At 40.3% G+C, this 25530-nt stretch overlaps 2 protein-coding genes across 6 annotated transcripts in view; both read left to right on the top strand.

The window, feature by feature from the left end:
- The first annotated feature begins 6838 nt into the window (after positions 1-6838).
- Positions 6839-19974, top strand: YIPF4 (Yip1 domain family member 4). Its single transcript, XM_054630043.2, has 6 exons — positions 6839-7193; positions 10744-10897; positions 13516-13687; positions 15854-15931; positions 17645-17758; positions 18923-19974. Exons 1-6 carry the CDS (start codon positions 7109-7111, stop codon positions 19058-19060), a joined length of 741 nt encoding a protein of 246 aa, XP_054486018.1. The 5' UTR covers positions 6839-7108; the 3' UTR covers positions 19061-19974.
- Positions 19975-22932: 2958 nt separating this feature from the next.
- BIRC6 (baculoviral IAP repeat containing 6) overlaps positions 22933-25530 on the top strand; it is a 176597-nt gene continuing 173999 nt past the window's right edge. For all 5 annotated transcript variants that reach the window (XM_077175715.1, XM_054630492.2, XM_054630494.2 and 2 more), the window contains exon 1: positions 22933-23327. In XM_077175715.1, the coding sequence (XP_077031830.1) occupies positions 23093-23327 (235 nt within the window). In that variant the 5' untranslated portion in view covers positions 22933-23092. The remainder of the gene's footprint in view (positions 23328-25530) is intronic.

Here is a 25530-nt window from a genome sequence, read left to right as displayed (position 1 = left end):
AGGTGGCCGAGTGACTCATCTGTTTTCTTCCTCTTTGTTTAGAGCTGCTTTGCGTGCATGGTGCTCTCCTGGGACATTTGTGGGCTCTGGGGGCCTGGAGACTTCATTCTGACTTGTCTACACCAGGACCTAAAAAGGTTTCAGTCTTCCTGTAAAGTGAAAGTATAACATGAACTTGAGAGCACACCTGCAACTTTGTTATTATATCCAGACGTCAGCTCTTATCACATGTTAAATGTGAGATGGCTTATTGTGAAAGAAACCAATACATGGTGACTTCTTTCTGCAAACCCAAATGGTGGTATATTAAAGATAGTAAATTCACTTAAAATAAGCTATCTGCTGTTTTGCTGTAGAGTAAGAATTCATTTGTGGTAAATAACTAAAGAATAGCTTCTGTTTACGTCTACTCCAGCTCTCCTTTGTAGAACTAATATCCTCTAATCACTCTGTTGTTATTTTAGAGGTCTAAGTTTTAATTGGCATATTCTGTTTTTGCAATAAATTTTCATGTAGTGAATTACAGAGATGTAACTATACTAGAATTATCCTGCTGGTAGGAAAAATTTCCTTTTTCTAGGTCAGACAACTGTACTATCCCACTGGAAAAAACCCAATGGTAAAACACCTACCTATTATCCATCAGCTTTTTCTTAAGAGCTTTCCTTAATCTGGATAGTTAATGTCAGAGCTAACAAAAAAGAGCTCATAAAAAACCCACACAGATAAAGTGAACACTCTTTGAAATCAATTAAAGACAGAGGGGTGTTACAGGTTGCTGGATCTGAGGGTAATGCAAGGTCAGCTCTCCCTTAATTTCTTTTGACTTGTTTCTTCCAGAAGAGGATATGATACTATTCTCACTCCAGTCTCACTTGCCAACAAGGAGATCCAGATAATCCTCAAGCTGCTGAGTCAATATGTGGTTATAGAGAAAAGTATTTCTCGAATATGAGAGATTGTATGTCCACTGGGAAAGCTCTTTTTCAGGCTTCTCTCTCAAGAAAAACAAAACTAAACTATTTCTCATAAGTCACATTTTATTAACCTCTAGCTGTTCTTGGTGCTCTCTCTCAACTTCTCTGTACCTTTCTTAATAATCCTACTGAGGCTGAACACAGACTTGTTTTGCAGGACTCACCAGCACATGTTTTCTGCAATAGCACAGTTTTCCCAGTCTTTCACAGAATAGCCTTATTTTTTATCTGTTACACAGGTAAACCTCCATTTATATTAATGAAAATGATGACCCATTCCCAGCTGCAGCTTTTTACATCCGTCTGTAATGAATTCCCTATTGTCGATAGGGAATGTACTTTTAATCACTACTTAAGTACATCCAATTTGATTCGTGGTTTTGTATTACAACAGGGTTGGTAAGCCTTTGAAATTCTGTATCATCAGATATTTTGTAAGTGTATCCTCCATTCTGTTGTTTAAGCCAACTGTTAACATATTGGTTAGAACAACAAAGGACTTAGAACCATAGAATTACGTTTTTTCCTTCTGTTACAGAATTATGTACTCATTGTCAAAACGCACATATTCCATGTGTAAACTTACTATTATTATTTTTACCTAGAACTTCCACAGCATCTCTGGAGATAGAGCAGTTGCCTAGTGGGATTTCTTCAAGGTTGCTTAGTTCATCAGGGATTTATCCCACAATGTAGGTTATGGTATCCTCAGTAGCTACAATAAGCATAGCCTTCTCATATTTCTGATACCTTCAGCCATGAAGGGGATGAGGAAAAAATAACAGGTCATGTTCTTAGCTGAAGTGTTTTGGTACATTTCTAATGCCTTGGTCACAGCAATCTGCTAGACAGAATTAGATGTTTACTCTCTTACACACTACAGCTGTCTGTATTTTGATGCCATCAATTATATGGCAAGTTTTGTTTGCATAAAAAGATAAACACAGCCTACTGATCAGGCACTGTATCATGTAATCAATATGAACTACCCCTCAGCCCAGAGAAAGTAACTCATAGAAGATCAAATGGGATCTTCCTGTGGAACAAATCCAGGAGAAACATTTTTTTACCAAGTCATCAAAGGCAGATGTATGAATTGTCATATCCATTTCAGTTACTAGATTGTGTGGCCCTAGCAAACACTCAAACTTTTCAACCTTGGTATCCAGTGACTGACCTCACAGAGAGGCAGCAGTCAGGGTCAGAGAGGGGAACTGTGTCACCTTTGCAACCTGAATGGCAGTTGGTGCAGATTAGCCAGGGCTGGGGTCAGTCTGTCAGATCAGCTTTACTGTGGTATGCATCACTAACTTGAAAGGAGCTCTCTGATACTTTGTGACATTTAGGATACAGAACATATCACAACTTCAGTGCAAATGTATAAGAAATCACTTTTCCAAATAAGTTGTAGGATTTTCAAGTTGTATTAGCATACAAACTTCAGAGGTTATTAAAACATTCACATTCTCAGCACAATATACTTTATTGTAGTGTAAAATAAGAGTAAGCAGCAAAGTGTTGCAGTGCTTGTCAAAAACTGTCTCCACATTACCTGAGTGCACTTTCTCTGCAAATTTTCTCCATGTACAATTACTTCATATCTTGTTTGCTTACAGAGTAAGTTGTGCAATGCCCTTCTGTTGCCAGAAAAATTAGAGAATGGTTTCCTGATGTAAAGCAAGTTCCTGTTCATAAGTATTTGAAATTTTATGATACAGCTATCAAAAACTTGGTTTTCTGTCCAGAATTAATAGTCCAGTTAGCAAATATTTCTGCTACCAGCAGAAATGAGTGTATCTACAATGCATTTAATTCATTCATTTTTAATGATTTCATTAAAAGATGGTAACTTTAATTCATTAATAAGATGTTTTTTTGTGGGACTTTGATATCAAGACTAAACCAAACAGTCATATTGTTCCAAGAAGCCAGACCTTACTAATTTGAGCAGCACTGACTCAAGCAACTAAATATAGTGAGGCAGGTCCAAAGAGAAGCTCTAACAACCCTAGATGAAAATTCAAAAGCCATTTCAAAGTGGATTATTTATATTATAACAATTAACCTAATCTGATATTACTCTGAGACATTAGGAATAAAACTCCACAGCAGTCTACCTACTTGCCTCATCATGGCAGTTGGCTCCAAATTTCCCAAAGAAATCAGAAGATGACTTAACATCAGTGGTTCTGACTTCCTTTTCACACAGTAATTATTACAGTATGTTTTGGAATTGACATTATGCATGATTCTTGAATGTCTAAAATTTAAATCAAACAGGAGTCTTTCCTAATGGCAGACAGGTTGTATTTGTGATGATGCAAAAAGGCATTTTTATGCAGCACAGCTCATTATAATCTGTTGAAATGCTTCCTTTCCCCTTTCCCTTTCTACCATACAGTAAGCCAGAGGGAAAGCAAAATCCCACTGGTGGTAGGAATGAAGCCAGTCTTTGCCAATAGTGAAAATACATGGAAGGGTGGCTATGTGCAGAGAGCTGTAAGACACCCTCAACTTCAACAGGCCAAACAGAACACTTTATGATTGCTCACATATCTACATGTGGTGCGGGCCTTAATAACTAAAGGCAATTTACTCAGCAGGTTTCAAGCACTTCTCACACACACACACACACACACACACACAAACCCCCAGGAAAAATCCCTGAATGGAACTGCGGACAAGGGCTGATCTAGAAAAAGCAGTGCTAGAGTGCCCTCCGCTGGCACAGCTCAGGCAGGGGATAGAGGGTTGCTCCTCTAGTCTGAAGGGAAGGAGCTGAAAGGAGGACACTGAATATTTCAGCAAACGCTGAGAAAAATCCAGATGGATTTCTTGATCCTTCACTACTCACGTGTGACAGAGCATCCGGAAGAGCGACTCTTAAAAACCTACTCACTGTTATTTTACATAGGCATGGGCAGAACATCTATCCTTTGTCTCTTTCAGTGTCTCTTTGATGTGAAATTCCATCTGGATCTCAGCTGGTCAGAAAATCCCTAGAAAATGAAATAATTAAAGTAAGTTTTAATCTTACTCTTATCAAAATTATATTTTAAAGTGCATAATGATTGATAATTAATGTCTTCATAAATAGTCTTCTATTGAAAGCAGAGAAATCAATTTACTTAAGTGCTTGTGCTCATACAGAGATCACAGTCAGAATCAGACAATGAGAAAACACAGAAAATATTTCCAAATAGTGAACAATATCTCGTCTTTTCTAGGTACCAGCAGTGTCCCAAAATTGTCTCCTGCTTCACACAACCTATGTGTATTTCACTTATACTTAGAAAATTATACAGCACATGCACAGTACAGGGTCCAGTGCATGAAACCATGAAACAAGGAGAGACAGAACTAGTCACCCAGCCTGTCATGCAGCCTCATTTGTCACTGCTCCTTTTCAGCACACTAATAAAACATGCATTTGTGACTCATCTTATTGCATAATATTCTGTCATTAACTACCATTGTCCAAGTTTCCTCCTCAAAGCTGATTCAGAGTGATATTTCATCTCTTTCTCTTTTGTCTCCTCCCACCCTTTTACAGTGCCCTGAGGACCACTCCTTGTGTTTATCAAGAGGTACACTACTTTTGTGCCCCTAATCACCAAGTTTTGTTCTAGTTTTGTATGCTGTTCATCTTGTTAGGAGGCAATTACTAAACAGCTTAAAATTCTATTTCGATAAATAAGAATTGCAATGAGGCAAGTGAAAGGTTTGCCTTAAGTGCAAGCAATTCCTTGACATGGCATTCTTTGTTGCCATCCCTATATGTAGTTAAATAAAAAGAAAAAATAAAACCAAGCAAACAAAACAATAAAAAACACAAACTAAGAAAGGAGTCTAGGCTCCAGAGAGGGATCTGGACAGCCTGGATCAGTGGGCCAAGGCCAATGGGTTCTGCACTAGGGTCCCAACAATTCCTTGTAGTATTATATGCTTAGGGAAGAATGCTTGGAAAGATGCCTGGGGGAAAAGGACCTGGGGCTGCTGGTTGATGGTGATGTGCCCAGAGAGGCAAGAAGGCCAATGGCATTCTGGCCTGTGTCAGCAAGAGTGTGGCCAGCAGGAGTGGGGTGGGGATTGTCCCCTGTACTCAGCTCTGGTGAGGCTGCACCTCAAGTTCTGTGTCCAGCTCTGGGCCCCTCACTACAAGAAGGACATTGAGGTGCTGGAGCATGTCCAGAGAAGGGCAACAAAGCAGGTGAAGGGTTTGGAGCACAAGTCCTGTGAGGAGAGGCTGAGGGAGCTGGGGGTGTTTAGCCTGGATTGGAGCAGGCTCAGGGGTGACCTTGTGGCTCTCAACAACTGCCTGAAATGAGGGTGCAGCCAGGTGGGGTCTGCCTCTTCTACCAGGCAACCAGGGACAGGATGAGAGGCGTCAAGCACCAGAGAAGGTTTAGATTGGCTAAAGGAAGAATTTCCTCCCTGAAAGAGTGGTCAGGCATTGGGACAGGCTGTCCAGGGAAGCAGTGGAGTCACCATTCCTGGAAGCATTCAAAAAATTGTAGTTGTGGCACATGGGGACATGGTTGAGTGGTGGACTTAGTGGTGTTAACGTAATGGTTAGACTTAATCTGAAGTGTTTTTTCCAGCTTAAATGGTCCCATAATTCTATGATTTCATTATTTGAAATTTGTCCAATAATAGACCTGTCTGGCATCCTCTGGAGGACAGATTCCAGAAGCATCCAAGACATCCCAACAACAACAGGCAACAGCACACTCATAGCACTGTAGTTAAATATAATAATAGACTCATGGAATGTCTCAAATTGAAGGGATCCATAAGGACGATGAACAGGTCTAATTCCCACCTCCTTGCAGAAAACTATATGACTAAAAGTATCATCCAAAAGGTCCTTGAATTCTGACAGGCTGGCTGTAACTAAAAAAAGAGAAAGAGACATCAGAAACTGAAAGAAGCCTATTGCAAAGATCTTGTGCCACATAACAGCTAAGAAAATGAGGTGCTCTTAACAGATGTGTTGACTGCTTACCTTTTAAAAGGGAAAATCTGACAATACAAGTGTCTGTAGGGGCATTTTGTACTCTTAAGACAATTTTTTATTTAAAAATAGCTTATGTGCAAATATAGGTATTTTTTCCTCTGCTGCAAGGAAACTGATAATTGTTGTAAAATGTCTACAGAGAACCTGAACCTGAATTGTATTTGATATACATGCAAATTTGAGTGATGCTTGGATTTGGCAAAGTAGGAACTTCGAGTCATGTTTTTTCCTTAAAAAGAAAAAGATTGGGTTTTACTTGTTAAAAATTTTTTGAGATGGACCTTGCAGATTTCTTTTAATGGGGTATATATAAAAAAGAAAGTTCCTTCTGTACATCAAACCATTGTTCTAATGCTATTTCTGGACCTGCAACTTTTCCAATTTATAATACATTTATATTTATATCTTATGGCACTTGATGAGATCTATGTATGAAATGGAATCAAATGTATGTAGCACGAATGCCACATTTAAGCCTGTTTCCTCGAGATGTCAGGCAAAAAGTGTGTCCTCTCAGAATAAATGTTGGTATTTAGTAGGGAACAAAGGGATGGATTTACCCTATCTAGGAGCTTTTCTGCTAAGTCATTGAACACAGGAAAGTGAGATCCCACTTTCTGATTCTTCAAAGCACAGACCACAACCAGAGCCAGTGTTTGTCGTCTTATTATAACAGGGATTGGCAACATCTCAACTGTATTATTTTAAAATTTCCTCACTGCTACAGAGAGGAGGGAAGGGGAGGGGAGGGGAGGGGAGGGGAGGGGAAGGAAGGAAGGAAGGAAGGAAGGAAGGAAGGAAGGAAGGAAGGAAGGAAGGAAGGAAGGAAGGAAGGAAGGGAGGTTCGGCCCCCGGGAGGAGCTTGGCGGCGGAGTGGAAGTGACCTCACTCCCGGGAAGCGCCGGGATCCACTCAGCGCTGGAGCACCGGCGGCCAGTGCGGGCGCGCCTTCCGAGCAGCCAATGGCAGCGGCGGCGCCGCTTGTTGTCGCCCCGTGAGGCGGCTGCGCCCTGGGCTCGGTGCCGCCGCCGCCGCAGGAGGGACCCGGGAGGCCCCAGGCCCCGGTAGCCGCTCGCCTCTCGCCGGCCCCGCAGCCCCCGCGGAGGGCGGGGAGATGCAGCCCCCGGGCGCTCAGCAGCCGCCGCTCTACGCGCCCAGCAGCGGGGACTTCACCTTCGTCTCCTCGGCGGACGCCGAAGGTGAGCGCGGGGCCGCGGGCAGGGCCGCACTCGCTGTCCCGAGGCAGGGGCTTGGCCGGGCCCCGGGGGAACGGGCCGTTCCCGGGCCGCGGACACAGGAGGGGCCTTCCCTGCCCCCCGTGCCGCCGGCCCCGCGGTTGGTGTCGTGGCTGGGGGCGGAGCGGGGTGGCCGAGCTGGCCGCTGCCCTGGGGCCGCTGCCGCGTCCGCGTCACGGGAGCAGCAGCAGCGTGGCAAAGGCGGCCGTGCCCTCCGCTTGCAGCTGCTCTGGAAGCCGGGGCCGAGAGTGTCCCGGCTAGGTGACATAGCCGTGAGCACTGTCGCTGCCTGCTCCTCTGGCTGCCGAGCTGCTGGAAGCCCGCTCTGTTTTTTTGTCTTACCGAAGCCACGTTTGCTGTAATGTGTCTGCGCCGTGTCTCACTGCGGCACAGTCATGGAGCAGAAAAGGAGGCCGTGTATGTAATTTAGGGGGTGAAGCATGGCCTGTGCCAAGCTGCTGCACAAACAGCAGTGCTGTGCCAGCATGCCGTGAGGATGTGCCTTCAGACTTCGAAAATGAACATACAGGATCAACATCGTGCAAACTTACTTTGTTGGAGAATATTTTTTGGTCTCTCCCCATTTAAATAACAAGGATTCTACTTTCATGTGTGTATTTAGTTACTCTTAAAATTGCGACTAAGGAATCGTATAAATCCTTACTCATGTGTCCCACCCTGGTAAGGAATTGCTGAAGTGGAGAAATTACTGTAGAATACCTGTTCTTTAGTGAACTTCACAGTCCTTCTGAAAAGAAACACAAGCCAACAGTACTGTTGTATCTGTGGGGTTTTTTGTTGCTGGGTTTTTTCTTTTTGCTGGTTAGTTTTCCTTTGTTTTGGTTTTTTCTTCTTCTTCACCTTGGCCTGAAAAGGAATCCTTGTACCTCTGAGCAGAAGCTCTGTGCTTCTTCTCTGGAAGTATTTGTTGGGCAATGCTGAACCCAATCCAGTAAAACCACCTTTCTGGTAGGTTGTGTTGAATCACACTTGGCTTTGTGTTTTTTATGAACACAAGCAAGATGTGATCTCCTCTGTGTTCAAGTGTAGTCCTGTCCTCAAAATGCTGGATAGACCTACCCTAGCAAAGAAAAAATAAGCAAAATTGAGCATCGTGATATTTTAAAATTAAAATACTATGCATTGCCCTCTAATTTTTGCATGTTTCCCAAATCCCAATCCATATGAAAAAAATAAAAATTAGCTATACTATTTCCCTGTCTTATTTCTGTGTGAGCTGTATGGAAGAAAGCTGGGGAGATGTTCACAATTAGGTCACCAGACAGAGTAGCAAGAGCCCTCTGTTTGGGGTTTTGCCTCTTGTACTGCTTTTTCAAAATTAAGAGTCAAGATCAAGACTGTTTTGAAAGCTGGTTTTCTACAATGCTTAGTTGAAATGAGGCATCTGAGAGACTTTGGGTTTGCTTCTGTTGTGTTCAGCCTGAGACAGTAGCAGTGAAGGCACCCAGACTGTCACTAGGAACCGTCAATGTCATCAGTTCTTGGCAGATTTTCCAGTTGCCCTGCAGTTAAACATCTCATTCAAAGCAGCCTGCAGAAGAGGAGGTGACCAATCCCTTTTCCCCTAGGTTTCTGCAGCTTTTGTCTTGCAAGACAGACTTAAGGTCATGTTAATAGATTTTAAAATTTAAAAGTATGGTTGCAGGTATTTATGGACTGTTAAAAGGAGTCTTGGAAAATACGACTTGTGTAGGAGTTTCCGTGCTTCAGAATGGATTGTTAGTGGTCCCTGAGAAAGGAGAAATACATGGCTGGTGGGACTGCTGTGTTTGCTTCTTTTGACAGCTGCATTTATGCACAGAATAGCACTCCTTGCAAAAAAGTGTTATCTCGTAGCAGAAACAAATAATAACATCATATATATATGTTATTTTATATATATATATATATATATATATATATATATATAATGTTAATGTTATTAAGACAATATATGTTGTTGTCTTAATAATAACAATAATGAATTCCCAATGGATTATTCCCCAATCAAGAGAAAACTTCTCAGGCTTCAGCTTGATTAAGGCATTAAGATTCTTCTTTTTTCCCCCCTCTGTAAACAGCAGAGGAAGGCTTTGCTTGAGGCTGGTGGGAACGCTGTGTGTGCTGGAATTGGGAAGAGCAAAGAGAAATTCCTGCCTTAAGTTACAGTGATCTTTACCAGGGTCCTGTGCAGATGGTGTTCCAAGAATCAAAGGGGTGGATCAGTGACTCTCATGACTATGAAACAGTTGAAAAGCTTTTGTGGAGAAGCTGGAATCTGAGTGGCCTAGCAAGCTGGTCTGGGAAGAACAATTCTGTTGAATTAATTGCGATACTGAGTGATCACTGAACACCTGAGACATGTTGGCTAAAGACATTGAGATTCTGTTACTGTACAAATTGTTTCTATAACACTGTAATATTTCCAAAGTGGATGTTGCAAATGTAATCTACAAATGTGGCCTGATGTGCCTCTGTGAGTGTTTCAGAAGTACTTGCTGTAGTTAGGTGTTCTGGGAAATTTGTGCTGAGGAACCTTAATGTGTGAAAAACACACAATGATGATAAGGCAAAAGATATTTTCTTTACCTCCCAGTATATTTATAGTAAGCTGGTACAAAATATTTACACATTTCTGTTTGGATTTTTCCTTCTTAGCAGATAATGGAAATCCATTATTTCCTAGAGAAATAATTACTCCCTTCTTATGTATCTTTTTCTTTCATCAAGTTGCTTAATTTATTTTCCTATACTATTTTTTATTTTCTGTCCATATATAACTGAACAAAATGAGCAAAAAAATTAATATTTATTGGCAATTTTGCCAAAACCAACCAGAACATAGATAAATTGCTGTTTGTTTTGCTTAGTACTGTTGTAGAAAAAGATCATAGTATAGCAAAGAGAAGTTGTATAACTGTGTAACTTCTAATTGTCTAGAGCCTAAGGATCTCTGATAGCATTCTTTCTCTAGCTTTTTCAGCTGCATTGAAGGTAGGCTACAAATTAAAACACCTTAAAATGTTTTCCTTTTATGAAAAATTTGGCATAATAGCAGAGACTGGTTTTGGCTGAAACAATGCCACTATTAAAAAATGGGTACCAAAAGAGGTAGAGTATGATCAGAAAAAAATTATAAATAATCCACAATCTATAGCATGCTGAGACTCTCATTAGTGTCCTCCTTTTGTGCCTTTAAACACTTAATGATGAAGCACAAATGGAAGCCTTTCTGTTGTACCACAACACTGTGTCATAAAACAAGAGTCCCATCCAAAAGCTAAAACCTGGTATTTGAGACCTAACCCAACATTGTTACTATTGCAATAAAACCACCAGTACACTTTCAAATTACGTATCTGTGAAAGTATAACTTTATTTTGTAACTTTGACTGTTTTATGGTCATGACCAACACAAGTAGCTTCATATGTTTGTTATCTTCCAGTACTTTTAAAATCAAATGGCTTTTGGCAAGACATAAAAAGGTCTATATTTTTCTCCCTTTTTCTTTAGATCTTAGTGGTTCCATAACAACTCCAGATGTTAAGCTGAATCTTGGAGGAGAATTCATCAAAGAATCTACTGCAACTACATTCCTAAGACAGAGAGGATATGGCTGGCTTCTAGAAGTGGAAGATGATGACCCAGAAGATAACAAGCCACTCTTGTATGTTGTAATTATTTCTGAGTATCTGTCTTTATTAGCTGTGTTGGGAAAAGAAACAACTTGTAGTCTCTGATTGTCCCACAGCCTTGTGCTGTGACTAGAATTCTGTTTGACAAATTACTTGACCAATGAGTGTTTTCTGCTGCAAGAATGAAAACATTGTTTCTATTATGGATTTTAATCTCCGTAAGTATAAAGCCTATATGGCTTTTCTTCTTTTAACTGTTGATCTTGTACTGATTTTTTTAAAAGAGACTGCATTCTTTGTATCATTTGCATTCATGTTTCTGGATATTGTGAAAGAATCAAAGACTTAAGACAACCCCATGGGAAGCCTTCTGCTAAGTAAATCTCAGTCAGTTCTGTCAGTTATTCTGAAGCAAAAGCACTGTGAATGATGGTTGTTACAGTAGGGATATTAGAAGCAAGGTAGCACAAACTTTATAATCTTTATGCTGCCTATTACTATAAAGCTAGATTAAAAGGGTGCTAGTGCTGAAGGACAATAATATCCTTAGAACTGGAAGTCTCGCATCCATTGTTCTGTTCCTAGAAACCTGGTTGGCTGAAGAAAGTTTGTATCTTAAGGTTATTACATTGTGAGTCAGGCAGCCTGGTCCTTGTTCTGCACCCAAGCAACTTCATTCTCACTGTCTCAGTGTTTTCCTGTGAATTAAACATAATGATGCTTTAAAAAATTGGAGTGAGACAGAGAGTACTCTGTAAAGCTCAGATGAGAGTGTTGGGAGACAATGGATATCTGGAGAGCTTAATGACAGTGCTACTTGAGAACTGGCTTAAATTAAAGTGTGCAGAAGTAGGTCCTTGTGTGAATGTCTGTTTTGTGAACCTCTAACTTTTAATTAAGAAACAAACTTGTGCAGTGAGGTTACAACATAGGAATTCTGACTTTAGTGTAATTTTGTTGTTTTGATTATTCCCAGAAATGTGTCATAATGAATTCTTACAATCTGAATCCTATTAAGGATTGAAAGAACAGCAGCCTGCTAAGGGAAGTTCACCAACACAGGGCTACAGTGCAAATGTTTTGTTCAACAAAGTGAGATTATTTTTTTCTACTTTCTCATTGGGCAGCCTTAGTCCAGACACTTATTTCCTGATACAGCTACCATCGCTTTCAGTCGAGTTAGCTGTCAGCTTCATGCAAAAGACAGTTTATTCACATGAGAAGCTGTCAGAAGACCTAGACAATGAGAAATAATTATTTCCATGTAGCAAATATTTGTATTACACAGTCTACAGAGTAAAATATAGGTCTGCTACATCCTTTTTAGATAAATGGTAGCAAATAGATGCTTCTAGTGTGTTCTTTAATTCAAGGATGGTTAAAGAGCAATTTTTGTTACTTAGTCACCAGTTAGTAATACCACTTATAAAGTAGCTTTAGTAATAATAATCCAAAAATTGCCTTGAGGGGCTGAATTAATACTATTTAATTTTTTTAAACAGAATTTGTGATGAATCACATCTTTGCATTTTTTTCTCACATCAGCTTTTCTGAAGAAAAAGCCAAAAAAACAAAGCCTTGGACAAAACCTTCATAAACAGACTTAGGATATAATTCTACATTTTTCTTCACTATGTTCTCAAATATAGAGCAGTTTATCTGTTGGAAGTGTCTTGCAACTCTTCAGAGTTCCTCAGTCATGCCTGAGGTTCTGCACATAAAGAGGTGGAATTGCCCATTGCTTGGGAAGTGTGATTCCTTCCCCATGAGGCTAGTACAGTCAGGGCAGCATGTCCCAGAGTCTGGGCAGAAGAGTCTTCTGGCCAATTTGTATCTGCTTGCGGAAGCAGAGAAGGCAATGAGAGAAGGGCAAGATCTGTTGATACATGTTGGAGCTAGTTCAAGTGACTTTTATTTATTTTACCCATAGTGGACACAAGCCAGAAATTGAACAATAGGCATAAACTGGTCTGTTGAAAACTACTGTTCTTGAAGGAAGCTAAACTCCATTTTCTTTTAAAAAATTAGTTTTACATTATGTATTTGGAATGGTTTAAGGTTAGTGAATGTAATGGTGTTCTTTCGTGCAGAATTTGAAATAAAATATTTTCATAGTAAGTGTGCTCATGGCAAACTGTTTGGCATAGGAATATACAGACATTCTTTATTGTGTGCATGTCTTTGACTTGTAGTGTGTCACATGTCCTGGTGTATCTGAAAAAACCCTCCTATCTTAATGCAGACTCAGGGTATCACAGAATCATAGAATGGTTTGGGTTGGAAGCGACCTTAAAGATCATCCATTTCCACCCTCCCTGTCTTGGGCAGGGACACCTTTCACCAGTTCCAGTAACTCAGAGCCCCATCCAGCCTGGTCTGGATATGCTTTGTATGCTTTCTGTAGTCAGTCATGTAATTTGCTTTTGAGTAATTAAATAAATCTGTGTCCCAGCAGTTACTGAATGCAGCATGAAGTTATGGTGTTGCTTTACTGTGGATAAACTGTTCCTTTGCTAGTCGTGGCTTCAGAAAGCCTTGTGGCTGACAGGAGACTTGCTCTATAAATCTACTATTTGCCCCTGTACTTATTTTTTTAGTTTTATTTCATTACTGTGCTGTATAGTAATGCTCACTTGCTTTACAATTTCAGGGAAGAACTCGACATTGATCTGAAGGATATTTACTACAAAATTCGATGTGTGTTGATGCCTATGCCTTCTCTTGGGTTCAATAGGCAGGTAGTGAGAGACAATCCAGACTTTTGGGGTCCTCTGGCAGTTGTCCTCTTCTTCTCAATGATTTCATTATATGGACAATTTAAGGTAGGTATAAATCTTCTGCCTAAAAAGAAATCTGAACTAAATTTGGGGATGTGATTGCTAAGCAATTTGCATTCTTACGTAGGTAGAAAGTCTTTTTTTCACATACTAATGTGGGGCATTTCAAGTGCTGTTTCTCAAGTTAATATGTAGAAAGACAGCAGTTAGGAATGTATTAAATAGCCCACGGGTAAGTTAATCATGATGAAATGTCAGTATATATATTTTATACAGTAAAACAAAGGAACAATGTGGTTTTTAGAGGAACCAGATTGATACTAATGGGTTTATAGTCATATTAGTGAATCTTTCCATTTTAATTGTGACTTTTTGTTAACTTGCTTTTTATTGCTAAAAAATGTTAGCAAAAAGCATTTCTTTGGATGGCATGAATTCTAATTTCCTGACAAATAAAGCTGCTTATTTAATTCATGCTATATGGCTGCTGTTATCTGGTGTATTTAATCTTCATTAGTGATGTTTGCTATTTTGCCCTCCCTGCTCAGTTACAATCAAATAACTTTCCTCTGGTCAATAGACTTTTCCATAATTCCTTTTGAACTCCAGGGTGAATAGCTACTCAGAGGCATTGTGCATATGTAATTGTCATAAACACCGTTATCTTTTTTCTTTATCTTCTGATTAAAATAAAGAAGCGTTGTCATTTATAGTAACAATTTGTATGTAAGCCTAGGTGCTCCTGCATTAGAAATCTTTATGACTAAATGTGTGGTTACAGTTGTTATAAATGTGACCAAGTATGGCAATATCTGTATGTAAACCAGCAGAATGTGCTTATGCAAGGATTCTTGTGAATGGTGGGATAAAATCATTCCCTTTGGGACCTCTGGCTTCCATATGGCATACCAAATACTGACTAAGAATTCACTCAGTAGCTTGTCTCTATGAGGCTTGAAGTGAGTAGACTAAACCACTTTATTGTTCAGGTCTTCTGGGTGGACCACTCACCTGTCTCCTTGGCAAAGCAAGGAGCATTCCTTGACCCTGGGACAGATGAACCACCTCCTGCAGTGTGTGTACCTCCTGTACAGGAGCACTGGCTCTCATGTTTCTTGGGAGCACTGGGTTTACCATATGGATGCCCTAGTGCTGTATACGTACAAGGAGGGAAAGCTAGCAGCCAGCAACAGGATGACTGACCGTACCTGGACTAGATGAACCCAGAGGTGGGCTCTAAACTGGAGAGAGATGAGCACTTCTGCTCTTAGACTTTAAACTGGTCCTCTTCCTAGTCAGTGGAGGAAAACAGGAAGTAAAAAGAGGCTATGTGCTATTTTCACAAATAGAATAAAGCCACTTCTATTGTTTTTAGTGCTGCTGTGATTTTTAGCTGTTTTTTTCCTATTTCATTCTTCTGGAAATATGGAACTTCTAATTAAGCAAAGTACTGAACTGAGTACTGGCTTAATTTTTTAAGTTCAGTCATTGTACGTTTGGAAGTACATAGACTGGACTTAGACTGTTGTTTCCTTCTAAAACGTTGTTTCAGAAAGGAAAGCTCTCCTTCTGGTCCTCCCAGTGGCTCAACACCAAAACCAGCTAAGTTAATTTGAAGGATTTTTTTAAGCCAGAGAATGACTTTAGGATTCCTTCTGTAGTTTAAGAGCAGTACTATGAAAGAAGCAAGAAAAAATAATGACAGATTTGGTCTCAGGAATCTGAGGCTCTTTATTAAGTTCTCATCATCATCAAGTTCCACTGAGAAGTAAAGTCCTATGTCTTCTGAGCATTCTCAGTTTGAGTAAAGGATAAAGTGGCATCTTTATAAGTGAAAGGAGAATTCCAACTGCTTGTATTGGTTGGGCTGACTTTTAAAAACAGTTTGAGCCCATATTTTGTAATAGGTGGGATATGAAGACATTTAGGGTAGTTTTAACTCAACTTCCTACTCCTGTTACAATACTTACAGACCACATTGAACATGCATTCCATGTACACTAAACTTACCATTAATGTGACTCTGTAAATGTAACTTCTGAACTTCATTTGTTAATTACACTGTGATACTAAACACTGTTCTTGCCACAATTCAGAATTCAGTTTTGCATAATAAAATCCTTGACTGCCGTGAAAGTGATTATGGAAATGCATTTTCCTTTTTCACAATGACAATTACTCATTTATATGAATTGTTCTTTATCTCTCAAGGTTGTTTCTTGGATCATAACTATTTGGATATTTGGATCCTTGACAATTTTTTTACTGGCCAGAGTTCTTGGAGGAGAAGTAAGTACCTGTATGTGAAAATGATGTAGAGGGAGGTAATGTAAAGTCTCTTGACAGTGTTTTTCAGCAATAGTTGGGTTTTCATAGTGCTTGGGTTTGGATCTTGTAGCCAGCTCAGAATGGATGCAGTTGCTAAGTGTAAAGTCAACATTTCAGGTTTTCAGTCTCAAATGAAGTCTAAAATACAGAGATCATCAGCTAATCTCTTGGTGCAATGGATGGTGTGCTTGCTTCCAGATTAACAGTCTAGAAATTTGTGCTGTGAACCCTGGAATTCTAGCAGCTTCCTGTGCTCCAGAACTGAAGTCCATTCTTGAGGGAGAAATGCTTTCAAGTTTTTGGTCACTGGACTAAATGGAAACTTTTTTTTTTTAATGGGGTGCTAACAGCAGTTAGATGTCATTGTGTGTAAAGCACCTGCCAGTGTTTGTTTTCATCCTTGGCCTGATGCAGTTCAAACCCATCAAAGTATGAAAGCTAGGGCATGTTTCTCAACTGCAAATCCAGCTGGAGTTGTGGCCTGCATCCCTTCCTCCAGCTGGAGTTGTGGCCTGCATCCCTTCCTCCAGCTGCATTCACCAGCAGGGTTGGAATAGCTGCTTGAGCTGTTTACAAATTGACTTATTAAGCAATTCAGGTGTAAACAACAAAAAATGACTTAGAGCAAGGTCCACAGACAGCTGCAGTGGAACAGTCGGGAGAATAAAACTTCTTAAAATGGATCTGCAGCATAAAATGCATTGAACTGTGTAGTTGGGAAGAACTAAATATTCAGTGATGCTTTATTTTTATACTTTTACCATGGATATTGCATTAATGATGCACTAGTATTGCAGAGGTCCTATGTTGTTTACTTTAATTTTTAAAAATTTTTCTTTAAATCACAATTGTTAGAGTCTTCTTTTGTGAATGCTGTTGTGAAATAAGTTTTTTATAAATGTGATTGCATGGTATTTTTCTGCATTTTAACACAATCCAGAGGCCCTTAAATCAATCTGGTTTGTGGCTCAAAATGGGAAATCATCAGATGTATAAACTGGAGAAAAAGTATAGGTTTGCAGATCTTGTCATGAAGGATCATCATTCACAAGAAAATGCTTGCAAGATGCCACTACTTTTCCTGTTAAATCCAAGAAGCCTAGCTGTGCACAGGATCATTTCAGACCATAGTAGGGGAAAATCAGACATTTCCTTCTGAAGCTAAAAGTAGTTATGGAAGTACTTGGAACAACTCTGTTCTAGATAGTCACAATAAATTGAAGCTGGAAATCAGAATTCTGTGCCTTACAGGGATCAAGTTTTAACTCTTCTGCTGACACCAAAAACATTCATGTGCTTTATGTATTTATTTATGTATAATGGATATGAATATGTTAATGCAGAAAATTATGTCTTTGCTGCTTTTGACAACCAGGACTACAGCTGGTCCTTGAGAGATCTGTTGCAGTTCTATGCTCCTGGGTATCATATGTAAATGCTTCCTTTGAAAGTGATAGTTTACAGTTTTTTGGGGAAAAAAAAAGATAACATATTTCTAATTTTAGGGTTTAGCATACAAAACCAATTTTTATGCTAGTAAGCCTCCTTAGGCTGAAATTTCCTGAGTATAACACATTATAATTATTATTCATTGTGTTATAACAAAAACAAATTGTATTTGGTGACAGAGATTGAGTACTGCAAAGCTTATTTTTATGTGCTTGAAAATTTCAGGTTGCTTATGGCCAAGTGTTGGGTGTAATAGGATATTCCCTGCTTCCCCTCATTGTCATAGCACCTGTACTTTTGGTGGTTGGATCATTTGAAGTTGTTTCTACACTAATAAAAGTAAGTTCTTATAATCTATTGAGAATTTAGTTATTTTTAAGTCACTTTCTTAACACTTCAAGTACTCTACTCAGGAAAACATAATGATGTGTCAAAATTTTCAGAACTACAAAGCGAGCTCTGTGATCCTTTTGGATAGCATGGTTGAAAGTGAATGGGGTTTTAAATGTTCCATTTGAGTGCTTGGGAATATACAATGCTGTTGCTATAACAACACCTGTTGTTACTAGAGTAGCTTTTATTTAAGTATTTTGCTGTGCTCTAATAGTTGCATTATAAAAAAGATTGGATTCTCATGTTGAGAAGAGAATGCATAATTAAACCTCAGAATGAAGAATCTGAAAATAAGCTCTCCCTTCCCCCATGATCCAGATTATTTTTAGTCACTGCAGCATGAATATGACGTTAGTCATTGTTCTGAGACCTCCCCGTAGTGGTATCAGTACAAAGCTCTCCATACCCTTTGCAGAGAAGGTAAGGATTGTTCTGATTTAGAGAGGGGGAATGTAAGGCACAAAGAATAACCTGCCTGATATCACCTGCTGCTGGACACCTTTGAGAAACATTCCCTCAATGATCCCAGAACAACATAATGCTCTTGAACACTCCCAGTACCTCTTGAAACCCTTTAAGGTAGCCTGTGAAGTTACTGCTGAGCCTGGGAAGGTTAACTGATAAAATTCTGTTATGAGCTAAGCTCTACAATTTCTGGAGGTTTGTTCTGTTGATTTCATTATTTCTGTCCCTTTAGCTTGCTGGCAGACAGTATAATTGAAGCACAACTAGAGTTATGATAAGTAACAAAATTGTTGTATTTGAGATTTGATAATCTGGGAATACTGATAAATGATAGAATGTAAATCATTAACTTGCCAGTTAACTAATAAATAACTTCAAAATAAATATACGTTCATGAAACCTCTGTTACTTGATTACTACTAATAGCCTCATGTTAACTTTACGGTGAATCTCTGCAAGGTTCTTATCTTTGCACTACTAGTATGAAAATGCATTACAAGCCCCACCTGGCCAAAATTTCTTGGGCTGTGACAAGCACTACTCCTGTAGCTGGCTCTGTGTTGTACTGAGCGAAGTGATTTTTACTGTGGTATTTGGAGAGACTTTCTTGTGGTGTCAGCTAAGACTGTTCATCTTCTTTTTCAGTTGTTTGGAGTCTTCTGGGCTGCATACAGTGCTGCATCATTACTAGTTGGAGAAGAATTCAAGACCAAGAAACCCCTTCTAATTTATCCAATCTTTTTATTATACATTTATTTTCTGTCCTTGTATACTGGGGTGTGATCTAGTGTAAGATGTGGCCAGAAACCATATTTCAGTCACTTGCAGACTGATAATGTGTGGGATTAAGAAGGCTGGAGATAATACAAGTGACTGTTTTGTATGCAGTTGTCAAGATGTTTTAAGATGGAAAAGCATATTTGTGTATATTATTTAATGAAGCAATTGTAGCTATATAGATTTGTATCAAAGTTCTAGGTTTGTTTAAGACTCTTCAGATTTTAATGAACAAAATAAAAGAACCTTGTGTTTTATAACAAAGCGTAGCAAAACTGCAACTCAATACCTGTGCCAAAAGCACTGGGACCAGATTACTATATTCAAGAATTAAAAATGAGAAGTTAACTGTTAACAATCTCAAAGTGCAATTTTTCCTTTAAGCTTAAACACAGCTGGCTTTTTTTGGCACAGCAAATTCTGTAGATAATATATATTTATGAAACAGTCCTGATTGTTCACAGAATAGTCTGTATAATCAAGACAAAAAGATACTACTTTTAATTTAGTGCCTCAATTACTGTGATTTGGCTGTTGAGTTTTTATAAATTCCAATTTGTTTTCAAAACATGTATATACTGTGTATTTTGTATCTATGGCTTGTGTGTACCGTAAATACTCCTTGGTTAAGGATGTATATTGGGTTTTTAAAAATTGAAGATACAAGTATTTGAAGTTTTCATTTACTATCTCTGACCAAAGGAGCAAGATACTTACCGTGTGACATAATTAATTAAAGTGCATATTTAGAGAATCAAATTATTTTACTTAAAAGTATAAATTTACAGAGAAATGGGTGAACACCTTTCTCAACTCTAGTGCTGGCCTAATGTTGGAGAAAAAAAGATGATCTATCAAATTTGTGTGATCTTTAAACAATGTTATTTTATGATGACAAAATAAAAATACTGCTTCCCTAACTATGTTTTACAACATCTTGCTCTGTTTTGCTTTTAATAGCATGGTATTTAACATGCCTCTTTTTTTTTTTTTTTTTTTTGCCAATACTGTTAACCCCCTGTAAAGAGAAATAAGAAAGATTTGAGATTTGGAAGGCTAGATTCTCCCTCCACTAAACAAGGCAGAGTTACAGCCTTAGTAACAGTTAGAGTCTTGCTAATTTTGACTCTCCAAGGATTATGTAATTATGTGATGACATGTTAAATATTTCCTGTATACTGTGTTGATTGCTTATGTAATGGTCCTTATGGTAATATTTCTTCACAAGGGAAGTCCACTGAAGTTCACTTTGTATGGTACTAACACAGGCATTTGCAATCTTCAGGATGAATCAACAAATAGCTCTGAAGGTTTGGGGGTTTTTTCTGACAACAGAAAAAAAGCATTTCCCATTCTCCCCCCTCCATCCTTTTTTTTAATGCTACAAATAAAAATCAGCCATGACAAGATAATAGCAAGGGCTGTCTTGGATCCCTGATGGACATATATCCATATCAGAACTGTAATTTTTCAGCTTTTTAGACTATGTAACTAGCCAGGTTGGTAATTTATTTTTACCAGTCATTACTGATGCAAAATACGTAATTAAATTCCAGCTCTCCCACAGACCTTTAGCTTACTCAGTCTGCTTTCCTGGCTGATTCTTGTGTTGGTTTTAAACAGAACCACTTGAAGTTACTGCTGGACATAAATTGTAGTGTAATACTTGAGCTTGTAATATATAAAAAGAGAAAAATTGGTAGAGTGATTGACTTTTCACCTGATTTTTGATTTCTGAATAAGTTGTGGTGGAATTAATGCAAACTTGTACTAAATCAATTTATACCAGCAGCAGCTAATTTCTTACCTGCAAGTGTTTTGAGAGCATTCATACCACATTCTTAAAAAAAAAGGCAGTTACAGTGTATTTGAAAAAAAAGCGTATTAGCTTTGGAATCTTGCATGATAATCTGGTTTTACCTCCTTTTTCATGACTTACATGCCTTTTTTTAACAGGAATATCCAACTGTTATTATAAGACTGCACCCAGCCCCTGTGAATGCATTTAACTTCTGTCCCCACAAAGGTGAAGGGCAAGAACACATTTAGGTTACTGGGCTGTCAGACAGCTTTAAGCTTAGTTCCTCTTTGCATAGTTCTTCATGAGGTGTGCTGTGCATCTGAACTGACGATAAATAAGGATGCAAGAATGTTCTATTGAATCTCCAAATACCTCCCTTTCCAGTAATGCTCTGTGAAAGTTATGGTTGGAATTTTAACTGTTCTCTTCCACAGACTTTGCACATGTGTAATATGCAATGTAGATAATGCACTTAACATAGTACATATTTTGTACCCAATTGCAGATTTGCACCTTTTAATCTTAGTATCTTTAGGGTCACTTTTTGCATAAATTGTGCAAGAAACATTCCAACAGCTCTCAAATTATTCTGATAGTTTGTAATAACTTTGCATTCAACAAACTCATATTTTTAGATGAGGTATGTGTGTAAATACAAGATGTATTTTATAAAAATTTTGAATTAAACTTGTTTACAGAATCTATGAAGCTCATTTATATTTACTGACTTAGTACTGAATAATTCATATTGATGAATTAGGACACATCCATGTTCCTGTGCATGCCACCAATATATTCATGCTATATACCGATAGCTTTGAGGCTATAAATGAGTTTTTGTGATAATCAACATACTGCTTCAGTCTGTCAGAACTGGAAATTTAGAGTACGTCCATCTAGCAAAAAAATTGTCTTTCTAAGATGCAACACCTCATTTTGGGGTGGTGACATGGATATTACACCTTGGTGAGACATGCATTTTGAATGATCTCTACAGAGCAGCTAGACATGTACATCTTGTTTCCTCTCCTACCCATCAGACATACTCTGCTGTTTATCAGAAAAATTATACTTTGAAAAGTTGATGGAATCAATTGTTGAGACAACATACAGCTTGAGATCTGCTGTAATTTTATCATTGTCCTTACTGGTGTTTAATGTTTTGCTCTCATATAGCTGCTTATTTTGTTCTCAGGACAATTTTGATTAGCCTTGGTGGCACACCCATGTGGGTTTGGTTTGGTTTTCTTATTTTTTCTTCACACGCTGTATTTCTTTAAAAATTTCCCTGCCTGTGCTAATGGGGGTGCTTTTAATAAAAATATTCCATAGAAAACTTTGTATTTGAAAATTAGCTTTAAGACCATCAGTAGCCTAAAATCTGTGTGTAACATGTCACTTCGATCAGATAAAGCCTATGGCAGATAAAGTAACGTTGTACAGGTAGGCTGAGCTATACAAACCAAATTGATGTTTTAGTGGGTGAAAAGGGAAAATCTCAACAAAATACAAAATATTCGATTAAATTCAAGTCATTTTTGAAGCACTGCTCCAGAGCAGAATGCTCTCGTGGGTGCAATGGCTCCTGCTGCCGGCCCGGGGCCAGGGCCAGCCTTTCCAAGGGCAGCGTGCCTTCCGGCGGGCAGTGGCATTGAGGCATTGTGCCTTTGTCCCTCCGTACCAGCGCCGAGGCCACTGACACCGGGGCTCTCTGCTACGCTCGGGGTCAAAACACAACCGGTGTGGGAGCCGGGCTAAGAAACACAAACCCCCGCTCCGCTTTCCCGGAGGCGGCAGCGGCGAACGCGCTCGCCCATTTACGACCCAAGTTTTGTCCGAAGCACTAATGACACGGCAGCGGCGAGGGCGGGGACGGCCGGCGAGGGCCGGGATGGCCGCCCCGGGTGGGGAGGGCCGCCGGGAGCCGGGATCGCCCCGGGCCGGGAGCACCGCGGGAACGGAGCCAGCGCGGGGTGGGCGGCGGTGGCGCGCATGCGCAGCCCCGCCCCTGCCCCGCCCCTCGCGGAGCGGCCCCTCGCCCCCGCCCCCCGGCGGGCCGCGGCCGCTCGGTTCCGCATCCGGCGCGGCTGTGTCACTTCCCGCTCACGCGGGCGCTCTCCCTTTCCCCCTCTCCCCGGACCCGGATGGTGACTGGCGGCGGCGGCTCCAGGGACTGTCAGTGAGCGGCTCTCCGCGGGCCTCTTGTCCTGAGGGCGGCGGCGGCGGGGGCCGCGAAGATGGCTGCGGCGGCCTCCTGCTCCTCGGCGGCGGCGGCGGCGGGGCCCGGTCCCGGTCCGGGCTCCTGCGAGTGGCTGCTGCTGCGGGACGGCTGCCTGCGCTGCGACGCCGACGGGCTCTGCAGCCTGTGCTATCACCCGGCGCTCAACGCCATCCTGGCCGTGACCGCGCGCGGCGCCATCAAAGTCATCGACGGCACCTCGGGGGCCACGCTGCAGGCGTCGGCGCTCGGCGGTGAGCGGGGAGCGGGAGCGGGGCCGCACGGCCGCCGAACAGGTGTCGCGGCGGGACCGGGGAGATTCGGGAAGGAGCGGCCGGGCTCGGCTCGGGCCCTGCGTGACGGAGGATCCCCCCGGCCTATTGCCACCCCTTTTTCTTTTTGTGGCCTGAAGGGCCTCCCTGGGCAGGGAGGTGGTGGAGCCGCCGTCCCTGGAGATGTTTAAGGAGAGCCTGGACGCGGCACTCAGTGCCATGGTCTCGTTGACGTGGTGGTGTTTGGTCATAGGCTGGACTCGGTGAATCTCAGAGGTCTTTTCCAACCAGAACCTCTGGTTCTCTGTTCCTACTCTTTGGGGCAGAGATGCTCATGTAAACAGTGCCGAGGCGTTTTATTTCTGTAAAGCATGGTTACTGAAAGATTAAATAGGGATGGAAGGCTGTGATGTATAGGGTTGTATTTTTTAATTTTGCTTTTGCAGGTGTTGTTGTAGATCATTAACGTTGAACGTTCCAAAGATTAGAAGCAGCATGTTAGGCAGGACAGGCATAGTTCTAATTCTTATTGATACATGATACTGAAATAATTTATTTATTGAGCATTATTCTGCTTTTTAAAGAAGGCTCACTGCTTAAAAGTGTCATTTGTCCTGTGGCTTAAAACAGTTTAAGCTCAGAATCCTTCATGAAGTTATTTGGTGACACGTTTTTGTATGTGTTTGAATAGTTCTTCAGGCTGTTGACTCTCTGGACTGTCTCTGGTGGTAGTAACCATATCCCTGCTATTATGTTCAGGAGGCATGACTGTGTACTGGCTTTGTAGAGGCTTAGGCTGTAGCATCTCCATAACTATAAAGCAACTTTATTTGTTGACCATTAGTGTTTCTGCACTGTTAATAAACTAGCTCTGTAGAAAAAGATCTAAATGCCATTAAAAGCTTTTGTTCCTTGTTCATTAATGGCTTTTAAACTGTGGCACTTGTCAGAATATTGGCAATGGATGGTGGGTAGGGTTATTTGTCTCCTTGTGAGTCCAGCCCTTGGAATAGAAAGATAGGCTCCTCACCAGTTGTGTGCCTCCATATTTAGGGTACTGAACTGTAAGGTGCCTCCTTACAGTTGTGTGCTGCTAATAAGATGTTGCTTTGCTGAGTGGTGGTGGTGAAAGGTTGTTTGCTGCCAGAACGTGGTACAGTAATGCCAAGAACCACATGGGAATGCCATAGCCTAGGCAATATGTACACATTCACCTTGAAAACCAGTAACTGTATTGCAAATGTCAAACTGAAGAGAACAGGACAAAAATTGCTGATTTCCTTTCATTGATCAAAGTTGGTACATTGTATGTAAAGGTTAAGCATTTGGGGCACTTGAAAAAAAAAAAAAGTTTTGTGGAATTATTAAGAAGGTCCCAGCTGCTTTTGTTGTCAGTTGCTTGCATGGAGAATGAGGCTCTTGTGTGGTGTTTCCTGCATTGTTCAGATTCAGATCACTCTGCTTCTATAATTCCCTTCTACCATGCTGTCTCCTAAACTGCTTTTTTATTAATAACTTGCTTATTTTCTTCAAGCTATTGCAGGAATTTTAAAATTGCTTTTAAGTTGTGGATGAAGAGGGCATAAATAGAGGACTTAATTTGTAATTGGCTGTCTGTGTAGGAGATGTTTAATTCTCAGATACAGAAAAGGAAGTGATCTGTAAATCAAAGTGGTTCTACAATTTGCTGTGATAGAATCCTTGCAAAGGATTTGACTCAGTATTCAAAATGCAAATGGAAATTCTCCCCAAAATAGTAACTATTAGAAAATAACATATTGCTTTGCTTCTGTTACGTACGTTCAATCATGTATACTTCCTTTAGTGTCAGTCTTCTCTGTGACAGCATGGCTGTAAAAGATGGGTTCTACTCCTCCTCACATCAAACAACAGAATTACTTGCAATCTACCCAAATTTTATCTATGCAGTAGAGCTGATGATTTTATTACTGGGGAAAAAAAATGATAACCTTTAGTTTGTAGAAACTTCAGATGAAATTTCTCATGGATTCAGACCGGCATGCTGGTCAGAAATCTGGTGCATCTCAGCAGTTGGTGTCTGTTGCGGCTATTAGCAATCCTGTTCACTCTTTTTCTCTCTCTCTCTCTTCCTTCCGTCTTTGGGAAGAGGAGGAGAAGGGAATTTAGCTGCTCTCTGATGTCTGCCTGCAATGTACAGTGTGAG

This window comes from Agelaius phoeniceus, chromosome 3, assembly GCF_051311805.1.
Source record: "Agelaius phoeniceus isolate bAgePho1 chromosome 3, bAgePho1.hap1, whole genome shotgun sequence".
Taxonomy (NCBI): Eukaryota; Metazoa; Chordata; class Aves; order Passeriformes; family Icteridae; genus Agelaius; species Agelaius phoeniceus.
This window is presented reverse-complemented; position numbering and strand designations above follow the sequence as displayed.

Excerpts from the sequence above, each read along its gene's own strand:
- YIPF4 (XM_054630043.2), top strand. The coding sequence starts at position 7,109 with ATGCAGCCCCCGGGCGCTCAGCAGCCGCCGCTCTACGCGCCCAGCAGC. Across the intron at positions 13,688-15,853 it reads CATTATATGGACAATTTAAG|GTTGTTTCTTGGATCATAAC; the intron begins GTAGGTATAAAT and ends TTATCTCTCAAG. Across the intron at positions 17,759-18,922 it reads TTGTTTCTACACTAATAAAA|TTGTTTGGAGTCTTCTGGGC; the intron begins GTAAGTTCTTAT and ends CTTCTTTTTCAG.